The sequence below is a fragment of the Tribolium madens genome, unplaced genomic scaffold (genome assembly GCF_015345945.1).
Source record: "Tribolium madens isolate multiple individuals breed KSU strain unplaced genomic scaffold, Tmad_KSU_1.1 Scaffold_3;HRSCAF=73;Tcas5.2_LG2, whole genome shotgun sequence".
NCBI lineage: Eukaryota > Metazoa > Arthropoda > Insecta > Coleoptera > Tenebrionidae > Tribolium > Tribolium madens.
In genome coordinates, this window is record NW_025401006.1 from 7,082,632 (window position 1) to 7,104,313 (window position 21,682).

The following is a 21,682-nucleotide window of genomic DNA, read 5'->3' on the forward strand; positions in this document are numbered from 1 at the left end:
ACAATTTCTATTCTGCAAGTCTTCAATACTTTCAACTGGTGTTTGGTACACTTTAACTGATCGGGTCTCCGAGGAGACCAAAGATTAATGGAACCTCTTCCCATTCAATTTATTTTCAAAGATTTCATCCAAATATGGTCTAACAATCCTGTGATAATGCGGTGGAGCACCGTCTTGTTGAAACCAAAATTTCTTCTGACATTTAATTCTACTTTTTCAGTCGGTATTCTTCTACCAGGTTACCGCCGCGCATATAATTGAACTGCTGCATATGCGTTTTTTTTGCATTCACCGTAAATTGACAAAAGATCAACTTTTTCGTCATTTGAATACATTTTAAATGTGATAGATGTCACGAAACGTCAACTGAAAATTGTCTTCTCGGATTTATTAAAAAATAAAAAGATGAATTGGTAGTATCTATATACTCGTTACCCCTGTATATTCTTTTAATTTTATCATAGAAAGGTCGATAATGAACTATCTACTACAGTCAAATTCAAAAACAGTGGTCATCAACTCGTCAATGTCACATTTGATATCAATAATTATCCCTGTGTAAATGAGCGTAGTTGCTTAAAGTTTCTTAATTAAACTTAAATTTGCAAAAATACATTACATATTTGGCATCATGAAATTTGTAATTTGTCAAAGCAATTTGATTATGAAAGTATAAATTATTTATTATTTATTTATTATGTATTAAGTTTTGAAAAAACATTGACGACCACTTTTTTTGAATTTGACTGTAGCTGGGACACTCTGTTGAGTGGTGAAATTAGTTTTTGTTATAAATACTCTCATTAGGTATTATGTTAGAATGCACAAGTAAGTATCACAATCACACGTAGGTATTTTTTATACTATTTTTTCTATTGAGCGCTTTTTAAATTGAATTTATTATTATAATTATATTTGACAGTTAAAATTTATGATAATTGTATTGGTTTCGATGAAATACATTGATCTATAACAATTTCTCACTTAACTAACTGAAATAGTTCTTCATAAATAATCGGAAAGTGTACTCTCTTAAATAAAGCAAAAATAGCAAAAATATTCCACAGTTGGTTATAATAACAATCTTAAAAAGAAACCAACAGATGGCCCACCCTATACAAACGTTCAAAGCACATGCGTCGACTAATTCACATCAATAAAATAACAGAATTAGTTTTTGCAATAAATTTGTATCTTATTTGTGTATAAGTTTAACAAACCCATGTACTTTTCCCAGAAAGTTTTAATATCAACATTACTTTTAGGGTGAGATATTTTTGTTACTCCTACTTACTTAACCTTACTGAACTTTTATTTATTAAAATATTTCTCTTTTGAAAACTCCCTGACTTTTCTAAAGTCAGTTGTCACAACATTCGCTTTTTTCAGAATCAGCAGAAGATTTTCAGTTGGGAAAGAAATGTCAGGTGAAATAGATTCTTACGTCCCAGGGACTCATTCAGTGGCTTATGTCACAACTCCCAGTGAAGAAGTTGCAAAAAAATTAGCACATGGTCTGATCAAACAGAAACTGGCAGCTTGTGTGAACATAATCCCCAAAATTACTTCAATTTATGAATGGGAGGATAAGATTAATGAAGATGCTGAAGTTTTGATGATGATTAAGACCAGAACTTCCAAAATTAGTGCTTTGACTCAATATGTCAAGTCTAATCATCCATATACAGTTTGTGAGGTCATTTCTCTGCCTATTGAGAATGGAAATGAGGCTTATTTGAAATGGATTGGTGATATTGTCCCCAAAAAATAAGAGTGCCATAAATATGTACAACAGTTTCAAGTCTGATTTTTGTTATTAATGTATGAAATAAATAGTTCTCTTTCAGTATATATTCTTTATTTTTGTTCTTACATTAAATTCTATGTACAATCTAACAATATGTAGCCAGCCACTACATCCATCCTTTCAAACTACCAATCTTTCATTCTAATGTGACAAAATTACCAAAAGAAAACAAAGTTGTTACAGTGTTTGTTTGGTCCAGGTTTTTTTTTCAGAACAAAAATTTGATTATGATTTTTACATACTCGGCTTTCATTCCCTTTTACCTACTTAGTTTATAGTCACTATATCCCAGACTTTTCTTTCTTTCGTAGAAGACGATTGTAAGAGAAAACTGAACTTACGTTTATGCTCAAGAAACCACGATGGGTATTGTTGATTGCATAACCTTGAAGTGAGCAGGAACAAAATTAGCGAAAAAATTATCTCGTCGAATTTACTGTAATTTAAAAATTTGATAAAATAATTATTTTTTTTTATATAAATTAAGTTATTATTATTTAAAGGTACGTCAGTAGGAACTATGATAAAAATAATTAAAAATGCAGTGACGCAACGATATTAAATTCCACTGGTTGTACTGTACTGGTATGAGCTTATTAAAATATTTGAATTGAATTAGTTTTTGTTTATGCAATATGGCGTAAATTTAGTAAAGTAAAATATTTTTACCAACCCTGTACTCGTTTGATTCTGAGCAAGAATTACGTAGGTACTACACAAAATTTGATTGTATATTGTTTGAGCCATATAACATAGACAAAAATGGTTTACAATGAAACATATATAGGTACACTTTATTAAATATATTTATCATAGATATATTTATGGATTTTTGTATTTGCCGAGCCCCAGGGGAACATGGTTGGTAATTTTCTGCACCGGAATATTTCGTTCCGTTTGTCCTTTGTAAGCTCTAACTGCAGCCTTATCGTCCGGACTAATTTCAAGGATTTGTCTCAGGAAGTGCTGTCCATCTGCATTAGTAGAAGTCGCCCCCAAACTTTCTCTAGTCGCTGAGAGAAGTTCCGGATGTTCCGTGAGTGTGTCTGACAAAGAAGCAATCAGCACGTCTGTAAACAAAATCCAAAAGACTTGATAAATTTAGATTGCAAGCTTAAACCGAAGATTGGGTTTCCGATTTAATTAATTGGAGAAACATGATAGAAATTGAGGTTTAATGCAGACATCATTTCAAGTTTTAGAGCTAATTGGGGAGTATTGACAAAAAGTGGGCCTGTAACAGGTGTTTTACCGATTAAGTTTTGATGTTCGTAATTAAAACAGACGCGGGCCTCATCAATAACCAATCAATACGTAACGCGTTGTATTTATTTTAGGAGTCGCTTACCTAAAACTTTCTTTTCGAGGGTCCTCGAAATGTGTCCTTGCTCGGCCTCAATTTCAAGAAAGTTGGTGAATTTCTGAAGTGCCTGTTGAGCTTCGGCACTTCCTCGTGTGAGAGACTGTGTAAACATGACTTTAGCAAGCTGATAGATGACCTCTTCTAATGAATACTCGGTGTATAAGAAGTCGGCGACTCGGAGACGTTCGAGGAGCTCGTCGTAGTCTTCATCTTGACTCTTCTCACCTTCTGACAAAACGCAATTTATTTGACTAAAATTACATTCCTGGTGTCTTTGTGATGCCCTACATTGAGTGCACGATCAATCACATGAATTGACATAGAAATATTTCGAGCCTGAGGGCGTGACAGTGAGAAGGGTGCAACCGTAGCCGAATTATGGAAATGTTAATGAGAAAATTAAAAGCAACTGTGTTTTCGGTGTTGTTTAATAGGGACCGACAAAATTACGACCGCTGAAATTTCCACTGAATTATGTTTAACATGAGGTTCAATATTGTAATTTCCCAAGAGTTCGCTCAAGACACGATTGATATTATTATTACATGATATTATTGTCGCGGGAGTGGTAATTCCTCACTTACATTTGCCAATTTACATATCTACATATCATACGCTCATATTAAATTCGCTTCTTTGCTGAATAGAGATTTTTTATGTTATTTGAAGAACGAGCGTAATTCAATTCAAAGCTTTTCGGACATTGCAAAATGGAGAGAAAACCCCAGAGAAAAAATGTCACTAGCCAAATTCATCTCTCTGTTAGTGATTTAAAATTTAAAAGAAGAAAATTCACTTAATTTTGAAGGTGTAGTTGAAATATTTAAAGTACACAAAACAGTAAATCTATGAGTACTATTCTGTGCAGTGACTAATTACACTTTAACTAATTAAAATTTGTGCCTTTATTTTCTGTGAATAGTGGCACACCTCAGCTATTATCATATATTTTCATTTCCATTAAAATTAAATTAATGGGCACAACTGTAATAAACGGAAAGTAAACCATAAAGTTACGATATTTATTTGATACAGCAATTATTCAGAAAACGTTCTCATAAAATATGCTTCAAATCATCATACATCAGGAGGTTTATATTAAACCAGTTTGTTTTTTTTTTTCCAAAATGTGTCTAAAGTTATAATCATGTTTACTTTTTTATATTTATACATTTGCATTTTTACATAAAGACGTTATTCTATTTTCAGATTTTTCTTATATTTAAAGTGATGTTTTACAGCAAAAAATTGAAACTAGCCAAATTTTTACGTAAGCGTTCTTTGTTATTCATTCTCGGTAACATTTTTGCTTTTTACAAAGATTGCACACACAACGCTACCCAAATTTTTACGTAAGCGTTCTTTGTTATTCATTCTCGGTAACATTTTTGCTTTTTACAAAGATTGCACACACAACGCTATTTACATTTATAAATCTCAAGACTCTAGAGAGACACCGAACTTACTCACCGTTTGATTTCATCATGGGAATCGAGTGTGGTACTTCCGGTTCTCTCTTTTTCGTAGCTTCCTGTCTCAGTTGGTTCAAGTCAAACGAGCTTTTTAATTCCGGTTTGTCGTTTTGAGCATAACCGGAATATTTTAATTGCGTGTCCTGAGTCTGGAAAAATCACAATAGAGTAGAGTTTAAGAAGAATTTTAATAAAATTAAAATTGAAGTTTTGTAATAAGGGAGGATATTCAGCGCAAAGTTGTTAAAAAGTTGGAAGCCGCATTTAATTAGCTAGGCATTTCTTTGTTCTAAGATTTTAAAAGAATAAAAGTTGATTTACTCCAACTTTCTACAAGTGTCAGCCATTACAAGTGGGGTGGAATAATTGGTCACTTCTATTAATAGAGCGCTTACTCTAGAGCGTTCCTTGGCATTTAAGCCAAGTTGGGTGTAATGGTTCTTGAGATAGTCCAAGTTATATTTGATTTCTTGCAGGAAGGAAATTGCTTCTTCTCGAGTCATCTGAAACACCTCAAGTTGGTTGAAGTGCTTGTTTAATAATTTTTCTCTTACCAGACCCTCTTGTAAGAATTCTTCGATGGCGAGAGTTACTCCTTTTTCATCACCTGTCCAAAACACATACTCGGCCATATCTAGAGGAGAATACTGTATTCCTGAAAAGGCGTTAAACTTGTCTATCTGTAAAATGCGTGGAATTTTAAAATTCAAGTCACTAATGCTCCTAAAGGCTTTCTTACGCCATTTCCAGTCTCTGAAAGGCCCTCAGACCGTCTGTTTCCATTTTCTGTCAACGTTTGATATTCTGGTAGTTGTTGGACGACACTTTTGTGAATTCCTTTCGCCGGCACATCAATCTCAGTTTGTATTTTACCTTGAGGTCTTGCCGACTCCTTTCCTTCAATATCGATATGTTGATCAATTTTCGATACCAACTTCCCATTTTCATTTACTACAATTTCATCAAAACCCTGTTTTAGGTAAATGAATCATGCGCGAATTTTTATTTGATTTTAGCATGATTGATATTCTCGGGAAGATTAATGGCCGGGAAATAATTATACATTAGGTGTTCAATAATAATTCAGTTTCCTTGCAATTTAGGTCGAAAAAAATTAAACCCATCATGCAAATCGTACCTTACATTCTAACGCCCGACAAACAAATTGAATTTTATTCAGCGCTTATGTCTAGATAACTTAATTATAAAAGACGTGCCAACTTTGAATTCATTTACGGTTTATAAATGCACTTGAAAACTGGCTTTAACGATTTTTTGAAGAAAAAATTTGGTGAGTTGTGCCAGATTATTTTGATTTAATTGGAGGAAAAATATTTTGAGTGGTAGTCAACGGAAAGGCTTCTGGTGAAACTGAAACCTTATAAAAGTCTTTTAAAGGCACCTAATAATCAATTTTATTCGTTCGCTTCCATTTCGGAGGGAATTACAGACGAGGGTACGACGAGTAATGCTCATTCGAGTGTTTCATGAACTCCGAGGAAAGGAACTGATTGTGCTACAGGGCTTCAAAAACAGCAAAATTTTTGTCTAAATATTTTCAAATTTACTTGTATTATTGTAACAAGTTCTGTATAGCAGTGCTTATATAGGCAATTGGTTCCTGTTTACGATATTTATTATTCATATTTACATTGGTTAATAATTTTTATACATCTTGTAGTTAAAATTAAATTATTGCTATAAACTACAAAGAATATATTCAATATATTAATTGCTGGTAATACCGTTGTTTGAAAACTTATTACATTATGTACTAGTTTTGATCAATTGAGTTTTATATTATCACTATTTATCTTTATTTACAACATTTTATACATTTTAACTAACGGTTTTAATTACTTTTTGAACTGTAAAGATTAGTTTCTAGTAAATCTGTAAATTAATTAAGTGTCTACATTACTATTAATGAACATTAATTTGATTATTATTTTATGGTAGTGAATAAAAAATATTCTACGCAATTGATTATGCAATATTTTAATTTTATTTAATAAATTGGTGGATGCGCCGGGATATTTTTCTACCCCCCTTATCTATTCTAAAGTTAGTGCATTGCAAACAAATACATAACCAAACCAAATCAGCAATTCTCTGCTATAAAATCCCGTTTTCAACATAAACACGGATAAAGTCTAATTTACAACTCTATTTTCGAGAGAAACATGCATCGGGCAATTTATTCAGCGCTGTAGATGACATTTATTTTGCGCTTATCTAAGTGACATGTAAGGCTGGATAACTAACAACAGGCAAGAGGCTTTGTGGAGCAAGATCTATTTGTATAACACGACATTGTTTATTTTGTGATTCAAAGTTTCAATGATACTTCTTCATGTCGGAGTGGTTTCGGTTTAATTAATTATGGAGTATAATAATTGGATTAGCTTTATGTGTAAGAAATAGAAATTAGTGTAGCTAACAGAAAACTAATCTTTGTGAACCAAATTTAGGTTTAATATCTATTTAAATTGAAATGATGTATGTGCAGGCAATTTTATTGGAAGGAGAACTGAGCTAATGATAGCAAAGTGGAGACTTTTCTTCGATTCGAGTCAAACTAATTTGTGATTTCTACATATGTAGAAACTACTTCAAAGTCAGCGCTAGTTTGAAATAATGTTAGAGCAAACTTTACCTTGCTCTTTTCTCTCAGCATGCGCTTGTTTTTGTCCATTATTATTCGTGTATACCGAAGACTGGGTTTTTATCATTTCCAAAGTTTTGCCTGAAATAAATAATCAAGCAGGGTTTTAAGTGGCAAAAACTTTACCTATTGAATGTTTAAGACTTTCAAGTTCTCTGACGCTTGAATCCTGAAATATGCAAAATTAAAAAAGGGTAAAACGCCGTCTAATCTTCTGCTAAATTTATCACAGATTGAAATTACTTTAATTATCATTTTATCCCCAAGCCCTTTAATATTTTAAAACAAATTACCTGTGTTGAAGTGGAATCTCCTGGCGTTCCTGCAACAAAAATACCGCTTTTTATAACAATTTTATAACTTTGTGAGAAGGTTTAACAGTCGATATCGCACACCTGTATATGAATTTACGATATTGGTCCGATACAAGGGCGGCATGACTTATGTACCAAACTTCGAAGTGGTTTCCAACTTTGGAAAAAACTTTTTCAATATGCGACATATTGCAGATTATCTTGAAACGGATTCGCATATGTAAAATTTATTTAATGATCTTCTATTTAGTAAATACCCGAGATGGGGTTCGAGATAATTGAATTCTCAGAACGAAACGTAATAGAATATTTGATAAGTTGGAAGGTCAATTGGAATTATTATTATTTGGGGTTATTAGGCTTAAGGCAAATGTATGCGCCTGTGGCAACTATAACGTATTATTATTGAATTAGGCTGGAATTAGCCAATCTAGAATTTATAACAGATGGGAAATTAAACGGCAACGTTTCACCTAAAAGCCGAGATTAGCTTATCAATAGCTTTAAATTGTGTATTGAAAGACTAATTAAACTTGTAATGTTTAAGACGTGCACGAGGATTTTAATTATTTAAAGTTTCATAAAGTTGGATTTCTTTGGCGATGGGAAAAGAGAAACTCAGATTTGAACAGAGCTTACTGTTCCTGGAATTGTGAATCATACAGCAATTTATTTGCACAGTTGGATTTTATATTGTTCGACCAAAATTTAACATTTTCTCTCACAAAGAGCAAACCAAAAATGTTATAATCTGTAAATTCAATGAATAGATTATTTTAGTAATATTTAAATATCATTCATTTTATTTTAATTCAAAAGTATGTTGTATTTTATAAATATGTTCTAGATGTTTGCTGTTGTTTTCTGGGTAAGCTTTTGTTTGATGACCAGAATTCCTGTTTCTAATCAGAATGCGCTCAGTCATGCCTATTTGGTACAATTTTTCCTGCTCCCTTTGTGCTTGTAGAAATCTGCCTTAAGCTCTAATTACTTCCTGCGGTTGATAACATACGACTACGTACATGAACTTTAGCAGGAATGTGTACACTTTATCGATTTGACAGTCTAAGGTAGTGAAGCAAGATTCCAACGTTAAGACTAAGTTTATTGCTTGAAAGCGCTTGTGTCTTATCCCCCAAGATCACAGGCTGCATATTATCAAACGAGAAAATTCAGTAATAGCGTAACTTTCCAAAGGTCGATATTTTGCGACATTTATTGCGGTTTTGGTCAACCGTTCGTTGCGTGATATTATTTATCTCTAGTTTTCGGTTAACACGAAATGTTATTTTACTGCAGTAAGTATAAAAAAGAAACAAAACGTTACTCGGAAGGAATATTTTAGCATGTGAAAGATTTATAAGTAAGCGGTTGGGATACAAAATACTGAAAAAAATTGATGATATTCATAGGAATGAGGGTTGCCAGGCCAATTGATTTATTTTTATAGGATTTTCAAGGTAGAGTTTTGCTCGATTTGGCTAAGCGAGGAAACGTGGTTTATTAGAAAGTGTGCTAGTTCAGAATTTAAAATAGCACAAGTTATTTTATAATTAAAAACTCTTTACATTGCGTGTTATCTCTCTCGACTAGTGTTTTGATAGGTGTCTGTTGTTTCGTTCGAAACTTGCTGAAACGTTTATTTTCACCTAAAATCAACTCGAGATTTAAAGTTTTAGTGGTCTTGTTAACAAACTTTCATCTCCGGTTTAATAAATAACTTTCTACTCTCATTTCTGATAACAACACATGTCACCATTTTATTAAAAATTTACAAGCATATTGGGTGTGTCGGTGCGTAACATCGTTCCCTAAAGAACTATGCTGTTTGAATTCGTAATGACTTTCAAAGCGAGAAACGATGCTTCCTATCAGCACTTGATTTAGTAATATTAAGTTTCGTTATTTTGGAATTTACAAAAGGTAGTCGATTTGTTATGATTATTCTAACTGGCATAAATGTTGGTTATAGGTTTAAAAATGGTGGATGCGCCGGGTGAGTACCAAGAATTTTATACGAGAGAAAACTTTAATAAAGTTAGTGGTCGTAAAACAAGCTTTTATTTTGTTTTTGGTTGAATGCTGTGTTATTAGTTTTTCAGTTGTCAGTTTTCACCAAAACTTTACAAGCTTACTTTTCTTTGAAATTTTAGTAGAGCAAAGTTAGTCCTTTGATTGTTAAAACAAAATAATTGATAATTAGTCGGTGCAGGTTTATTGTTAGGTCAACTGGCACATCCAATTTCATTGAAATGTGACGCAAATTACAAAGCTCTTGAAACCTAATACAAGCGTTTAAAAAGGCGCTTAATACTCTTTCAACTGAAGCAAAAAAAGAAAAGTTTGAAATAGATTTATAATGCAGACAAGAAATAAAATCTCGGATTTTATTACTGGATTACATTTTTGCAAAGTAGATGCAAATGTGCCAACTGCACTGTTATTAGTGCAGCTTGCATACTAATAGAGGCGGAGATATTTGATGAATACAAATGCAATACAGGTGCATCGGACTGGTATTGGTTTGTATAAAAATTTGAAGAAGCCTGAGATAATAAACCTGCTTTTAGTTAAAAACTAAAAATCGCTTGTGGCAAATTAAACAAAGCTCATACAAATTCCCACGACGTGTTAAGTCCGGAACTAAGCACCTTTACAAATCTTTGTCTTTCAGTTTTTGAGTATCGAGCGTGTAAAAATTTGCAATAATAATTTAGTATTTGTGCGAAAAACATGAATTATCACGACGTAAGAGTGTTGTTTCACACATAGTGGCTTTAGCGTGTAATTGACAGCAGAGGTTATTAACTTTGGACAAAATATATCCATTAAAAGTTAAAACTGCGTTGTAAATTCATGCACTTAATTTCACAGTTTGCGCCTCCAACACCGTTTCGCGGTTGCTTTCTAAAGAGTTTGAAATATAATTCCCGGAGGGGAAACGCAGCCATCTGAAGATGACATCTTAAAATTTGAGATTATTTATAACCAGAGACAAAGTTTTAATCCTTGAGCTGTAGTATTGATTAGAGGATATTTTATTAGAAGTTTCGAAGGGAGAAAATAAATTAAAAAAATTATAATGAGCTAGAAAAGTTTGACGGCTGTAATAAGGGTATCAAAGTAAATTTGCATTGGAAAATTGCAGGAAATTATACTGAAAGGTGTGAAAAGCTTCGACTGGAATATTTCAATCTGTTTACACTTTCAACACACTCTGCAACGTTACTTTGGGTCTGTTTTGTTTATCTAGTTTTGATTGTGTTGACTCGGAGGGAATTAAGACATTATTTTGCAACCGACGGCAAATACTCCAAGAACTTTTAGCTGATTCTGCCAGCGCTAAACATGGAGATTAGATCTGTTATGTTTATAGCCTAACTTTTGCGTAATTATATTCTTTAAATCTCCAACTTTACAACTTTTATAATAATGAACGTTAGCTTGCATTACACTTGCAAGAAAAATCAACAATCCGATCCAATTTCCTGAAATCTTTTAAACCAATTAAACGAATGTGCATAAGCTTTTAACGGTTTTCTTGGTACAAGGCCAACATTTTAGATCCTGCTGTGTAAAACTGAACCAACATTTATACAAACAACCTGTAGTCCTGCTTTCATTCCCAAAAATACATTTGCAGTGTTTTGCTGCAGTAATATTTTAGTCGATTGCATTGCGTGACGAAAGCCGGAGCTGCATTTGCCAAAGCGAGTTTTTACCTAAACTATTTTATTGACTGTTAAACTAAATTAATGGAAATGTTAATGGAGAGGCGTCTGTTAACGAAAGACGTTTCCTATTTGCTTTCCAACTACAAAGCTCAATTAATACGTGGGGTGTCAACGAACTTGCCGAAAAGTCATGCTCAAATTTTCATTAATTAATCGGAAATTTTGGGGTAATTGTGAGTGACAGTTTTATTTATTTATTTCAAGTCGATTGATCAAACGGAATGCGGTCTTTTGAACCCAAATAAGAATGTGAGGCTTCCAATCCGATCAACGTTTTCATTCAAGTTTAAACTTGGGGAATTTTCAAATCGATTTGGAAAGTTTGGGAAACGGCATTTGTCATCGGAGTAAATAATGTGGCCACGAATTGATGTTTGCTCCTAATTAAAGACATAAATAACAAATTGTGGCTGTGTTAGACTCCGATATGGATAATCTATGGGCGTCTCCCATGTATTTGCTTGACACACAAATCGATTAACAAAACACCCCAAAATTTTAATTTTCGAGCGAGAAACGTTAAATTGAGGTAAATGTTCAAAAGATTTCAATTACCTTCGTTCAAAGGAGCCGTGTCTACGAAACTTTGTCGGGATGCTACCGTTAAAAACAGAGCCAGAATTACAATCACAGCCATGTTGCAACCCTGAAACAGAAACAAAGATAAATCATTCACTTTTCTCTAATTCTAAAAAAATACTATTAAAAACTGTCTCTGCGGATTTGTTTTATGTGAGGAATTGCTTGCATTATACTTGTAAAAATGTGTATCGTAAAGCTCAGGATGCGAGGAAGTTTAACACTTAAATATTTATGGCGAGGAAAGCAGAGTTGATATTTAAGTTATACGAATGTTTTTTGTTGAATTTTAACTTGATTGTTCTTGCCTGAGAGCAGCTTCATTAAAACTTAAGCTTGTGCAAAACAGGGCAGGTGTTTACTACGGAATTCAAAATGATCTTGTCGGCGGCTTATAGATTTATGTCCAAGGAAAGTTTGACTCAATTAAACGGACATAATGGTTGTAGTAATAGTCCCTATAGAAATAGGCGAAACTTGGCCAAAGCAGTATTGTTACAGAATTATATAAATCAAAGTTTAAACCTTGTAATAACGTGAGCTTGTGCACACTTTTAAATTTAAATGAAAAACGCATGTCAGCTTAAAAATAACTCACGTTTGAGTAAAGCGTAAAATGAAATTAGTTTTTATACGTCGTAAAGTTTGGGCTTGAAAAGCTGCTTTACTTTGTTAAAAAATCACGTTGTGTCGCAACCGGAACAAAACCAACAAGACAGCCAATCATTGTCGACTCTTTTACAGATGTTTCTAGCACAATTATTGATTTATTGATAGTAAAGTTTGGAAGATCGCCGGATCCAGCACAAATATTTTTATTATTGGTAGATAGCCACGGCCTCAGATGGAAAAATATAAAAGTAAAGACCAAACAAATAAAACCTTTCGATTGGTCTGGGCTGGAGAAAAACGTAATATAATTCTAAATTTATTTAGCAATAATTGTAACGTACGTGGTTAAATTTTTATTTTAGTCAGTATATTTTCTTTTGTACGTGCAATTGGAAATAAATTGGGGTACAAGTGGGTTAAATCCGATTTATTAAATGGCTGGTTTTATTGAAATTTTGACTTGAACTAGCCTTAAATGTATGCAGCAGTGCGTTCTGTTTCAAAGTTTAATGTTTGGCAAAGCCGCGGGTTTAAATCTATTTCGGTGACTCGGCTCTATAAGTACAAAGCAAAGTTCGGTTTTACAAGATTTAGCAAAAGCTCTTCATATTATTCACAAAACACATATCGGTCACCAATTTATTGCGTTTTTAGTTACTAAATAATTAAAATTAATCTCATAATGATTGATCTTTCACCAAAAATGTAATTAGGTGTACACATAGTTATCGTCAAACTGTTAGAAAACAATTTAATTACTGCGATAAACAGATGTAATAGTGAACTGAAACTATAATAATTGAACAAAATTTTATTAATCTTAAAAATAGAACTATTATATAATTGGCAAATTTTATTTTGTTGATAACTAAATTTGTTCACAGTTACTATGGCGTTGGTGAAAACAACAATAAAGTATACATTGTAATAAGGTTCTGAATCAGTTAATTGGTAGCAAATGTACTATATTGAAAACATGGTTATTATTCCGAATGTTAATAATTTAATAGCAAACCGAAATTTTGTTTTATACATAGCATACGTATTGAAGGCACTTATGTTAATCTGATAAATATACAGTTAGTTATCTATTATAAGCAGTAAAGGAGTGGATAGATTGCCAAAGTAGTAATAATTTTGCTACTCTTGATTATAAAAGTTATAAAAGTTTAATTTTTTTCTCATATTGTTGTTAGTTTTTATCTTGTGATGAAAGTCAAAACAGATATTTCAGGCAAGTAAATGAATCAGTTCAGAGTTTCTAGCAAGGATAATTAGCGCCAGTTTCTATTCTTTGTTGTTTCAAGGCTTCGTTAACAATTCGATACTGCATAATCCTGCAGAATAATAAAATTTCAATGAAGTTGGATTAGGAGGGAGGACGTATTTTGAAGGTTTATGAAGGAAAAGCCTTATAAATATTCTTACAGTATTTGTTAAGTATTTTAAAAAAGTTGGCTCGTAACTCTTGTGAGACTACTGTTTGAGAGCTTTAGTTAAGTTGGCAGTGATTTAATAACCAATTTGAACCTATTTCGCCTTCCGTGCAATAAATGCCTCTTCTATTAGAGCAATTCTAAGGTTGGCGGAACTGCGGTCTACTTAAGGTACATTTGTATGCACGGCGCTCGTGCATGAAATATCCTATATATCGTAAAGGTTCCAGCGACGACTTTGGTGACTCCCTCTTGCACAATGGCTAAATGAACCAAGCATGAAAGCCAATTTTTGCCTTGTAATTGCGACAGTGATTTTAGTTAGCTGTTGTGTTGTTGAAAGCAAGCTCAATCGAAAATTGGATTGAGGTGTTGAATTCATTTACATTTCGTTCCTTCAACTTGTCGATTCCAGCAAGTGCTAATGAACTTGTCGGCGGAGATGATAGCCTGAGGTTCATTTAACTAACAAGGCGAACGAACGATTTTCGGACTCGAAATCGCAATGATAAATTTGACTTTTTTCCATTTGTAAGAACAAAGCAGTTTAAATGTGTAATTGAAATTCTGTTTCAAACTCTGGGACATGTTTTGTGATGATGGGTTTTGTGGGTAAATCCTGTGCAGAAATAGCTTCTCAGATTGAAAGGAAAGAGCTTTATCAATGCTAAAGTCATCTGCACTTGTGTCAGCAACAAGTGCATTTATTAACAACGCAATTATGAAAATGTAAGTTAAACTGGAAATGAAATTCAAGCGAAAATCAGCTGTAATTTTAATCCAGATTTTTTCAACCGAGCGGAAATTAAATCGCTATCTAGTTCGATACGAAATAAATGAATAAGCTGACCGTGCTTCTATCTTGATTTTTCGCGCAAACATCACTCACCGTCATCTTCATCAATCAATATCTCAATTTGTGCGATTTTCCAAATAGAATTTTAGTCTCACTTACAAATATCATCAGTGTCGTGAAAATAGTAAATCATAACAAGAGGTTAAACACGTGCAAAGATGTTTACTTTCAAGCACGTGGAAATTTACATACAGACTGGAAGGACAAGGCCACAGGATAAATTTAAACTTGGTACAAATCCATTCAATTTATTTTCTCCATATATAAGTATTTGAGTTGGAATTATAGCAAGGGCCCAACTGCAGGTGGTCAAAATCCATTTCTTGTGACACAGTTTCAAGTGATTTAATGAAAATCCTTCATAACGATTTCTTACTGTTCTCGGAATAATCCGGGCATTCAGCAAGCCTACCCCATTCATCAAGATCAACAAAAACAAGTTGACTATGAAAAAGCAGTAATAAATTTTCTAGTGTGATCGTCTTCGCGACGCAACCGTAACCAAAAGTCCGGGCTTTGCGTTGCTACTTTTGAAAAATCCGGGTGTTTGCAACAAAATCGATATACACAATCGGGGCTTGTCACGATTCTACATGTTACAAGCGATTTGTCTTTTATTTAGCAGCAATTAGTCGGAAAATAGGCCTGTGTTTTTATTTGAGCAACTTTTTGATCGAGCTCGAGAGGGTTGTATAAAATATTTGTGTGATAAATCACCGGCATTGGCAGATTTCACCAACCAACAACAAAAACTAAACATCAATAAGGAGCTTTGATGAGGTTCTTAAAACTTTAGTTGGTTCTAAAAGCATGATGGTTGCAATAAAACTCTCATATTTTATTTTACTCCTTTATTATGTGTCGAAGTAGGGAAATTTGATAGAGATTTTAATTATGATATACCTAGTCTAATCCGTTATAAAAATATAATTTGGATTACAAACTCTTGGATTTTCTCTAAAAAATAAAAAGCTAAAAAGTTTTGTGGTCGTTTCAATTTGCCACAAGGTTAAATAGTCGCGAAACAATTTCCTTGACGAATTTGTGCTTAATGTTGCTTAGAAGCAGAGTAAGACAAGAACAGGAAATTTCAGTGATAAATGATGCCACTTTAATCCTTTGACCCATGAAGAAAATCATTTATAAAACGTAAACGGTCACATCTAAGAAATAATGGACCACACCCTCTATATTTCCACCTCCCGAAAAACGAACAAATTGTGTTTACATTTATGCAACGGTCTCATCAATTTCACAATAATTGACTTTGCGCATGTTGGATTTCATTATTTATACCACATTTTATTAAAATAGAGCGAAACTTTTTCGCTGTGATAAATTTGCCCTTTTATTCCTTTTCTGGGCTTTAGGTTTGGGTTCGTTGCTTTATCAGAATTTTTTAACCTTCGTTTCTATGTGCTTCTGTTGATATAACATAGAGTATAATGACTGTCATCGGATCGAGGCTTTGTTAGCATATTTTTCCAGTAATCAAAGCGCTTAAGAAGCGTTTAATTAAACCGAGCTGCAAATAATGAACTCAAATACGTGCCCTCAAAATCTTGTTTCTTTTGCAAACATATATTATAAACGGCTGACACGTGCCCTACTTTATATTTAAACTCTGGAAATGTCACAAATATGACACGATTCATACAAATAGCGGGATATATTGTAGATAACTCCTCCCGGTATCGATCTGTTGCATTTTCGTCTCGAGGAAAATTTTTGAGATGTCACACGATATTAGATCCGAGGCTACATTGTAATCCCTGCTATAAGAGCTTTTAGTCATGATATTACCGCAATTAGGAGTAAATAAATTATTTATTATTTAGTTTTGGTAATCAGGTCGAAGTGATTTATGAATTGTACTACAAGAGCTGCAAAGCCATAAATCATGATTTCGAGGTCTGTGGAATAAATTTCCAGGGGACGGCATCAATCCAAACTTATTTGACTCAGACAAGAAGAAATAAAATTGAAAAATACATAAAATTATCGATTTTGTCCGCTAGTAAACACGACATGTTTTGCAAAAACAATAACATTCATAATTCTAAAATATGGCGTTTATTTATGCACAACAGCGTTGTGCATCTATTACTATTTGGTATTTAAATCTTGTATCAAAAGAAATGTGTTCTTGATAGCTAGTTTTTTTCGAAACTGAATTTACTCTGAAATAATTTTCATCCTGTAATAAAAACCATCGTTTATTTTATAACCGACCGCCGTCTAAATACGCCCTAAATGCAATAAAGGCTTTATCTCGCTATCTGTCTTGTCGCGAAACAATCTTTTGCCCTCTTTACCTGAGTTGTGACTTCCTAAAAGTCGATATTTAATTAAAGAAATGCGAGAAATGTGGCCCAAATTCTTTCAGGAATCGTTAATTGAAGTTTGCTCAAATTTTAATTTTTCACATTTGTGCTGAAACACCCCGCCGTAATTTTCGGGTTCTTATGAGAGTCGGGTAGCTTCGTTGATTAAAGGAGGTTGTATATGTATACAGAAGGTCGAACAAAGGGACTAATTTGTAAGCCTGGGTAAATTATCTCGATACTTCAAAGCGTTGCAATTTTAGTTATTTTAATGTTTTTAGAAAAACGGAGAAGAGTTCATTAAAAAGACGGGAGTTTGTAATAAGTCTCATTTAGTTTTAATGAGGTTTAGTCCGACTTTTCGCCGGGTTTTGTCCGATCTAATTGAAATTAATTACTTATTTATTGTAGGACGTTTTGTATTATTTGCTTTGCACTTGTCACTAGAATTTTAATGAGGGAGCGTCTAACTGAAGTTGAAATAAGTGAATTCGTTTTTTAGTTGTTTTTATAAAATTGTTGTTAGTTAGTCGATGATAAGAGACTTAGTACACGCTATGGCAATTAGAGGTTTTCTCGTTTTAAAAATGGACGGGTGTTTCATTCCTTTGTAAATTTTTAATGCTCTTTGAATCCGGAGTCCTTCAGAAATGTGTTGAATTTTATTGAATTTGCTCGAAATTGTGTTATTTGAAGTGCAACTAAAGAGGAGTGTGACAGACAATAACAGGATGAAAAGAGCTTTAAAAACATAATACAGCTAAACTTGTAAATGCTTACATTTTATAGGAATATTTAGGTTTTTCCATTCAAATATGCAATAGTGGAATTGAAGGCATTTGTTTCATAAGGACTCGTCGAGTGGATCAATGCGACGAGATACGTGCCAAGACAATAAATAAGAATCTATTTTTATTTCTATTATATTGACTGATTAGAAAAGTCTCGTCTCGATTCAATTCCGGAAGAGTTTTTCTACATTTTCTTTTATTTCCTTAACTTCTTAGGTCCGCTTTTCAGCACCTCTTCAGAGAGTTTTTCTCAACTTTGCCGACTTTTTCTAGCACAATTCCTTTCTAACAATATTTACTTACTTGAATACACTCGAAGCAATTAATCGCACTTTAGCCAATTCCGCAAAATAGTCAAATGACTGAACCGCTAAAGCTTCTCACGAGATTACGTTTCCAATCATGTACTCACAAAGTGTAATATTTAAAAAACACCTAAAAATAGCAAGTAATTTTCTAGGCGTTTTCCTCGATACATAAATCTTTTTCTCATATTCTTCGAGGAAAGAGCAAAATTATTTTGCAAATAAATTTTATTCTCCTAACATTGTTACATCGTCATCTGTCAATTTTGCAAAAAGGGAAGCGACATAAACAACAAGTGTTTATCAGAGATAAACAACAAAGCGTAAAAATAGATAAATCTTATCAAAATGGATCGAAGTCTGGCTCTATAATTCTATTCAAGTGTCACGATGAATTCAGACCTATGTCCTCGTTTTAATTTGGTATCGAGAGGTCTATATTAACTTGTCTCCTGTCAAATAAATGGAAAATTGTACAATGGGCAATGGGAAACTCAAGAGACAAATTTTATTTTTTTAGAGACAAACTAATCCTGCAGTGAGTTGTTAAAGCTGATATTACAGGAACAAACAAATCTATATTTTATCGACGATTTTTATTATTGTTATTGACAACAATGGAACAAGATAATTTATTCAATATTTGGAACAAATAAAATGTTTTTCAAATTTAAATTGAACCATAATGGATAATTTTGAATAAAATTACTGGGTGTGAAAAACTCAAAAACCCGTTAAAAACTCTATTAACCTAAAATATATTTTGATAATGCAAGAATATTTCACTAATATTTTTATGAAAATTTTAATAATGCAAAATAAACACGGGAATCTACTTTACGATTTAAACAAGCTCTTGCATTGGTGCAAAAACTCAGACAAACTCAAATAAATTTTTCTTTGATTTTTTCAGATTTTTCTAATAATTGTGGAAACATTTTTTGCTTACCTAAGTGTCACAGCTGTTGTAAAGCACGCGCCTAGAACGTACGAATCCTGCAGGATCACGGACAACTGCACAAGACTACACACGGATTCGAAGTGGAGCGTCGCGACGCTGCCGCCCCTGCGTCGACCGCTCTGGGTTTAACCCCATCTTGTGGCCGCCTATATTAGCTTATGCCCATACTATACATAAACGAGCTTTTTAAAATTCCAATTATAAATAAGGAATTGTGATAATTTTGCCAATTCAGTCGTGTGAAGTTAAAAAAAGTGGCATAATTTTTCGGCTTCAGTTAGAAGCAATTTCAATATAAATTTATGGATTCATTGTTAGGGGCGATTTTTGACGTTATTGTTGCAGGAATTTTATTGTAAATTGTTTGCAGGTTTAATAATTTATTTGGTAAATACCAATAAAGTTTAATATTTAAATTGCCTTCTGAATTTTTGATTTATTACGCATGTTATCGGTAAAAGTTGTGAAATATTAATTAAGGTTACACTGTTTAAAACTCTAACAATATATTATACATCCATTTAAATCAATAAAATAGATTTTCATCGGTTGCATGCAACCTTTATATTTTATTTCGTTGAATAACACACACGTTTAAAGATAATCTTTTATTTATTAAAAAAATACTGAATAAACTCGAAATAAATTAAATTATTGGGCAACCTGCGACACGATATTCGACCAAAACATGGTATACTCCTTCAACACCGTTCCCCTGAAACATATCAATTACATTTCCTGAAATATTAAATTTTCAGGTTTTACGTAAAGTAGACTTGGCCGGGCTGAACGTTATGAGGTGCTTGCCACACTAAAACTGCTTGTTGTTTTGGTTTAGGGTCAGCATGAGTGATGGCGCTACATTCTGGATGAATTTTTGTGTTTGGGGTTTCTACCCATTCGCCCAACCAACCGTTCGAAGCGACATCTCGAGCCTGAATGAAGAAACCTTTAAAGTAATCAGCACCCTGGATTGTCACTGGAATTTAAAAAATAAAGGTTTCATTATCGTTTCCTTAGATACATAAGGTGGAAAGTATTATAAATATATTAACTTCAAAATTTTCAATAAATCCACGTTTTTTTTATGAAACTTCGCTGACGATCATGAAAAATGTTGGATGATACACATGGGCTGTCTTAATTTTCAGGTCTTCGCTTCGTCTCTCAGACCTGAAAAATAATTTGACAGCGCACTTGTATCGAAAATAACTATTTTTTTGAGTTACAGAAATTATTTCTTTGTTTGAAAAGAGCTGTAATTAATTACAATCAAGGTTGTTTATTTACATTCTTGCTTAAGTAGAAACATCGATAAAGTGACTATTAAAGGAAATACCAAAGGGTGACGAGAGCAATTCTTGCATGCTTTGAATTACAAAAGAACTAAAAAGAAAAAAACAAATTACATAATTGATGGTAATTAAAAATAATTAAAATAGTCGTAAAGGAGGTCAAGTAAAACTGGTCAAAATAATTTTGAGTGTGAGGTTATGCCGGTAGGAGCGTTATCTATTACCGAAAACTGTGCATTCGTAGCCCTTTAAAAGCTACAAATTTTTTTACCTGTAATTTGGGTGCCAGGTCCGTATTGAGCACTACTCTGGATGACTTGAAAAGGGTTGGTCGAAGGTGGTTGTGGTCTGGCTTGGCCATGATAAGGTTGGTTGGGTCTAGGTTTCACGCAGGCATCAACCGGAGCACCGTCTGGGAAGCCGACCACAGTGAAAACTCCGGTCACTAGCACCAGTAAAAGTGACAAAGATTTCATCTCCAAGTGCCTTCTGGAAGAATTGCACTTTGCGAATGTCGATTCAATACTGGTAAAAACAACACTTAGGACCCAGGAAATGTAGGCTGGGCTAAATCTCTGAACCACTTTCACTTAGTCTTGCTTGCCTAGATTATAGTGATATAACGAGTGGTTTCATTCAACTTCTTTGTAATGACTAATGGATGTCTCACGTGAGGCATCGCGACATATGATCTCTTGAGTAATCGATTTGCTCAATGAATTGGTTAATTAGATTACAGGCAAAAGTTTTCTGAAACGAGGAATATAATTTCAGCTAGTCTCACCTTGGGAAAAAGTAAACTGAAAAAATTTAATAACAGCGGCCGACAAATAAAAAGTATAAATGAACTTCGCTTAATTAAAATTTTAATTGCTTTGCTTACATTACATTTGTTTGTTTTGAAAAAAATATTAAACAAAAGTGTGCTTCAAATAAAAAAAAATGTTTTGAATTTTATTTAATTTCTCTCTCTGTCTTTCTCTCCCTGAAGTGTTGATTTTGCTTGAAAATTGACATAAGTAACCGTTTTTCTGTGATAACATTTGATTTACCGCCTTCAATGTGGGGCGCTACTAGTAATGATTTCAAATTCCTGAATGAACGAGTTCACTGCGGCAGTGACACGGTGGCGCATATTGATCGAACACCTGCTGTACAACAAATGCAT

At 33.2% G+C, this 21,682-nt stretch overlaps 3 protein-coding genes across 5 annotated transcripts; 1 reads left to right on the forward strand and 2 right to left on the reverse strand.

Annotated features, from left to right (window-relative positions):
* The first annotated feature begins 1,124 nt into the window (after window positions 1–1,124).
* LOC123007197 (protein CutA homolog) lies at window positions 1,125–1,851 on the forward strand. Its single transcript, XM_044402334.1, has 2 exons — window positions 1,125–1,266; window positions 1,390–1,851. Exons 1-2 carry the CDS (start codon window positions 1,223–1,225, stop codon window positions 1,769–1,771), a joined length of 426 nt encoding a protein of 141 aa, XP_044258269.1. The 5' UTR covers window positions 1,125–1,222; the 3' UTR covers window positions 1,772–1,851.
* LOC123007196 lies at window positions 1,848–19,329 on the reverse strand. 3 transcript variants are annotated; one of them, XM_044402333.1, is made up of 11 exons: window positions 19,208–19,329; window positions 11,911–12,001; window positions 7,601–7,629; window positions 7,434–7,476; window positions 7,299–7,388; window positions 5,382–5,539; window positions 5,197–5,322; window positions 5,038–5,145; window positions 4,641–4,791; window positions 3,156–3,398; window positions 1,848–2,877 (listed from the first exon to the last, which is right to left on the reverse strand). In XM_044402333.1, exons 2-11 carry the CDS (start codon window positions 11,990–11,992, stop codon window positions 2,630–2,632), a joined length of 1,278 nt encoding a protein of 425 aa, XP_044258268.1. In that variant the 5' UTR covers window positions 11,993–12,001; window positions 19,208–19,329; the 3' UTR covers window positions 1,848–2,629. The 3 variants fall into 3 exon arrangements, with proteins under 3 accessions (XP_044258268.1, XP_044258267.1, XP_044258266.1); XM_044402332.1 differs by having other exon boundaries at window positions 3,156–3,395; window positions 5,382–5,593; XM_044402331.1 differs by having other exon boundaries at window positions 5,382–5,593.
* Window positions 19,330–19,812: 483 nt separating this feature from the next.
* LOC123007611 (reelin domain-containing protein 1) lies at window positions 19,813–21,115 on the reverse strand. Its single transcript, XM_044402996.1, has 3 exons — window positions 20,786–21,115; window positions 19,985–20,198; window positions 19,813–19,934 (listed from the first exon to the last, which is right to left on the reverse strand). The coding sequence occupies exons 1-3, from the start codon at window positions 20,988–20,990 to the stop codon at window positions 19,871–19,873; spliced, it is 483 nt and encodes a 160-aa protein (XP_044258931.1). The 5' UTR covers window positions 20,991–21,115; the 3' UTR covers window positions 19,813–19,870.
* Between the last annotated feature and the right edge of the window lie 567 nt (window positions 21,116–21,682).